Genomic DNA, 5,129 nt, shown 5'->3' on the forward strand with positions numbered 1-5,129 from the left:
TGGATGGCGTTAAATACAACATTTCCTGCAAGGTCTCCATAGTCACACACGGTAAGTGTTCACCGCTTTTTTGGCCTTCCTTCCTTCGGCGCACCGCACTGCACCGCATGGACTGCACCGCGTCTATATGTGTCAGCGCATTACTCAAACATACTAAGCCACACTACGTCGGACTCGTGCCGCCCAGCCGGGGGACTACGGCCCCCTCGCGGGCGACCCAGCCCGCGTCTAGTCTGCTGTCCGGTTGTCTGTCCGGGGCGTTTTGGTAATTCCGGCTCGGGAGCGTGCCGTACATGCTAAAGACCGCGCCGAAAAGAACGGAAGGTCGCCGGTTCGACCCCCAGCGCGTTTATGTTTTTTTGTTTTATATATTGCACGTATGCATATGCATATGCAATTCAATGCATATATGTGCATATATTTTGCATATGCATATGTGCATATATTTTGCATATGCATATGCAAAATATATTTTGCATATGCATATGCAAAGTTTTTATGTTTTATATATGCATATATGCTATGCTATGCTACGCTATGGTATGCTATGCTATGCTATGCTATGCTGCGCCAAATGCTATGCTATGCTATGCTATGCATATGCGATCTTCAAGCATATGGGATGTGCAAGCGTATGCGATCTGCAAGCATATGTGACCTGCAAGCATATGCGATCTGCAAGCATATGCGATGTGCAAGCATATGCGCTCTGCAAGCATATGCGATCTGCAAGCATATGCGATATGTAATATGCAATATGCAATATGCAAGGTGCAATATGTTTTAATGTTATATATATGCGATCTCATATGCAAGCTTATGAGACCTGCAAGCATATGCGATCTCATATGCAAGCATATGCGATCTGCAAGTATATGCGATCTGCAAGCATATGCGATCTGCAAGCATATGCAACCTGCAAGCATATGCCATATGCAATCTGCAAGCATATGCCATATGCGATCTGCAAGCATATGCCATATGCGATCTGCAAGCATATGCCATATGCGATCTGCAAGCATATGCGATCTGCAAGCATATGCCATATGCGATCTGCAAGCATATGCGATCTGCAAGCATATGCCATATGCGATCTGCAAGCATATGCTATGCTATGCTTGCTATGCTTGCTATGCTATGCTATGCTATGCTATGCTATGCTATGCTATGCTATGCTATGCTATGCTATGCTACGCTACGCTATGCTATGCTATGCTATGCTATCTAGCATATGCTGCAAGCATATGCAGTATGCAAGCATATGCAGTATGCAAGCATATGTGATCTGCAAGCATATGCGATGTGCAAGCATATGCGATCTGCAAGCATATGCAATGTGCAAGCATATACGCTCTGCAAGCATATGTGATCTGCAAGCGTATGCGGTGTGCAAGCATATGCGATGTGCAAGCATATGCGCTCTGCAAGCATATGGGATGTGCAAGCGTATGCGATCTGCAAGCATATGTGATCTGCAAGCATATGCGATCTGCAAGCATATGCGATGTGCAAGCATATGCGCTCTGCAAGCATATGTGATCTGCAAGCATATGCGATCTGCAAGCATATGCGATGTGCAAGCATATGCAATCTGCAAGCATATGCGCTCTGCAAGCATATGATGTGCAAGCGTATGCGATCTGCAAGCATGTGCGATGTGCAAGCATATGCGATGTGCAAGCATATGTGCTCTGCAAGCATATGTGATCCGCAAGCATATGCGATCTGCTAGCATATGCGATGTGCAAGCATATGCGCTCTGCAAGCATATGTGGTCTGCAAGCATATGTGATCTGCAAGCATATGCGATGTGCAAGCATATGCAATCTGCAAGCATATGCGCTCTGCAAGCATATGAGATGTGCAAGCGTATGCGATCTGCAAGCATATGCGATGTGCAAGCATATGCGATGTGCAAGCATATGCGATGTGCAAGCATATGTGCTCTGCAAGCATATGTGATCCGCAAGCATATGCGATATGCAATATGCAATATGCAATATGCAATATGCAAGGTGCAATATGTTTTAATGTTATATATATGCGATCTCATATGCAAGCTTATGAGACCTGCAAGCATATGCGATCTCATATGCAAGCATATGCGATCTGCAAGTATATGCGATCTGCAAGCATATGCGATGTGCAAGCATATGCGCTCTGCAAGCATATGGGGTCTGCAAGCGTATGCGGTGTGCAAGCATATGCGATGTGCAAGCATATGCGCTCTGCAAGCATATGGGATGTACAAGCGTATGCGATCTGCAAGCATATGTGATCTGCAAGCATATGCGATCTGCAAGCATATGCGATGTGCAAGCATATGCGCTCTGCAAGCATATGGGATGTGCAAGCGTATGCGATCTGCAAGCATGTGCGATGTGCAAGCATATGCGATGTGCAAGCATATGTGCTCTGCAAGCATATGTGATCCGCAAGCATATGCGATCTGCAAGCATATGCGATGTGCAAGCATATGCGCTCTGCAAGCATATGTGGTCTGCAAGCAATGCAGTATGCAAACATATGCGATCTGCAAGCATATGCGATCTGCAAGCATATGCGATCTGCAAGCATTTGGGATGTGCAAGCATATGCGATGCGCAAGCATATGCGATCTGGAAGCATATGCGATCTGCAAGCATATGCGATCTGCAAGTGTATGCGCTCTGCAAGCATATCGGATGTGCAAGCGTATGCGATCTGCAAGCATATGCGATGTGCAAGCATATGCGCTCTGCAAGCATATACGATCTGCAATCAGATGCGATCTGCAAGCATATTATGCGATGTGCAAGCATATGCGATCTGCAAGCATATGCGATGTGCAAGCATATGCGATCTGCAAGCATATGCGATGTGCAAGCATATGCAGACCGGACCCGACCGAGAGCTACGGCACCCTCGGGACCGCAGGGTCCGCGCCTCGTTCGCCGTCCGTCTGTAGTCGTAGTCCCGACGTTAGACGGACGTAGTCGTAGTCCCGACGTTAGACGGACGACGTTTAGTCGTTCCGTCGTCGGGACGGAGACCTTAGGCTGCGGGGGGCGTCCGCGTGTCCGTCCGTCCGTCCGTCCGTCCGGGTTGCCGTTTGCTAAGTTGCCGTTTTTCGCCTTCTTGTCCGCGGTTTCGGAGCCGCGCCTTTTAGGCTAGCTCCGTCGCCGCGTGGGAGCCGCGGTCGCCGGTTCGCGCCCCGCCGTCGTCGCCGCTTTTTGCGGTTTTGTTGTTTCGTTCGGCGCAGCGCGCCGAACGTGGATGGCACCGCACCGCACCACACCTGGGCACTGGGCACGCGCAAGGCGCTCCGGAGCATGGCCGTGTGCCGCTTTGTCGGGCGCGGTAGTTCCGACGTCGAGTGGGAGCCCCGGTCGCCGGTTCGACCCCGGCGCCGGCGCGTCGTTTTGTCTATTTTTTACGTTTACGTTGCGGCTCGCTGGCTTCGTCGCCCGGCGCCCGCTTTCTTATATTTTTCGTTCGGGAGCGCTGCCTTCGTCGTCGCGTGGTTCGTTTTTCGCGTCGTCGTCGTTTATTGTTCATTTCTTTTCGTTCTGGACCGTGCACTGCACACCGCGTCGTCCCGGACTGCACTGCTCCACGCCTGGGCCCGCGCAATGCGCCCCCGAGCATCGCCGTGCACCGCTTCGGTGTCCGCGCCGCACCGCACTGCACCGCGTTGCACCGCACCGCGCCACACTGCGTGTGGCAGTGCATCGCACCGCACCACACCTGGACCCGCGCATTGCGCGCCGGAGCATCGGCGCTCACCGCTTGTGGTGTGCGCTAGCTCCGACACTGAATGGGAACCGCGGTCGCCGGCTCGATCCCGGTGCGTGAGTTTTTTTTGTTTTTTCGTTCGGGACCGCTTACCGCACCGCACCGCACTGCACCGTACCGCACCACGATTTAACACGCAAATCGCAAAACATTGGCTGCACCGCACTGCGCAATTTGACATGCGCCGACTCGCGCATGTCAACGCGCAACCCACCACACAACTCGACGTGCAATTAAACATGCAATTCAACGCGCAATTTAACGTACACCGAACCACGCAATTTGACGCGCACTGAACTGTGCAGTGCTTGTCCAATGTTGTCCGTGTAGGCTGTACGGCATTTTGTGAAGCTGTTTTGTTCATGGACGTTGGCTCGCTACAATATAATTGCACCGCATATATATGCATCCGGTTTACTTATTTTCAGATACGGTTGCTTTAAAGCTGGCGGTTGTAGACTAGTTGCGCTGCCGACATAAGCTGCGCGGTATTTCGCGAAGCTGGCCTCTTTACATGCATCGGCTCGCTAACCGATTTTCGCCAGACGACAATATCTCGGCACATCAACGGTTGTTCATCGCCATCAATGGCTATTCATCGCCATCCTCGTCTGCACGTCCTACACGATACAAGGTCAGTCCACGTTGCAAAGCAGTAGCAATGAATAGAAACGACGAATAGCAGTGAGTAGAAACGATAGCAAGAATAGCAAGGAATAGAATCACAATGCGCACCGAAGTGTGATGCGCAACACAACCTGACCCGCGGGACGGTTTGCGCGGTCGGTCGTGTTCACTGGGTCGTGTACCGCGTTTTTTTTATTTCCATTGAGACCGCGCACCCCACTAGCCATGTCTCGGCTCGTCGTGCTTCGTCATGCTGTATCATCATGCTATCTCTGTCACCGTGTGGGAGCCGCAGTCGCCGGCTCGATCCCACGACAACATCTCGGCACATCAACGGTTGTTCATCACCATCGATGGCTATTCATCACCATCCTCGTCTGCACGTCCTACACGATACAAGGTCAGTCCACGTTGCAAAGTGGTGGTGGCGGTGGTGGCGGTGGTGGTGGTGGCGGTGGCGGTGGTGGCGGTGGTGGCGGTGGTGGCGGTGGTGGCGGTGGTGGCGGTGGTGGCGGTGGTGGCGGTGGTGGCGGTGGTGGCGGTGGTGGCGGTGGTGGCGGTGGTGGCGGTGGGGGCGGTGGGGGTGGTGGCGGCGGTGGTGGTGGCAGTGGCGGCGGTGGAGGCGGTGGTGGCGGTGGTGGCGGTGGTGGTGGTGGGGGTGGTGGCGGCAGTGGTGGCGGTGGTGGCGGCGGTGGAGGTCGGTGGTGGCGGTGGCAGTGGTGGCGGTG

At 52.6% G+C, this 5,129-nt stretch overlaps 2 protein-coding genes across 2 annotated transcripts in view; one reads left to right on the forward strand and one right to left on the reverse strand.

The window, feature by feature from the left end:
• Window positions 1-844: 844 nt before the first annotated feature.
• VOLCADRAFT_68366 (uncharacterized protein) lies at window positions 845-4,138 on the reverse strand (the record flags this gene model as incomplete). Its single annotated transcript, XM_002957543.1, has 2 exons — window positions 845-1,117; window positions 3,878-4,138. 2 exons carry the CDS (start codon window positions 4,136-4,138, stop codon window positions 845-847), a joined length of 534 nt encoding a protein of 177 aa, XP_002957589.1.
• A 150-nt stretch (window positions 4,139-4,288) lies between these two features.
• VOLCADRAFT_98658 (uncharacterized protein) overlaps window positions 4,289-5,129 on the forward strand; it is a gene marked incomplete at both ends in the record, with an annotated part of 5,712 nt that continues 4,871 nt past the window's right edge. Inside the window, 2 exons of the mRNA XM_002957515.1 lie at window positions 4,289-4,408; window positions 4,697-5,126. Of these exons, the coding sequence (XP_002957561.1) occupies window positions 4,289-4,408; window positions 4,697-5,126 (550 nt within the window). The remainder of the gene's footprint in view (window positions 4,409-4,696; window positions 5,127-5,129) is intronic.

The sequence above is a fragment of the Volvox carteri genome (assembly GCF_000143455.1).
Source record: "Volvox carteri f. nagariensis unplaced genomic scaffold VOLCAscaffold_75, whole genome shotgun sequence".
NCBI classification, from domain to species: Eukaryota; Viridiplantae; Chlorophyta; class Chlorophyceae; order Chlamydomonadales; family Volvocaceae; genus Volvox; species Volvox carteri.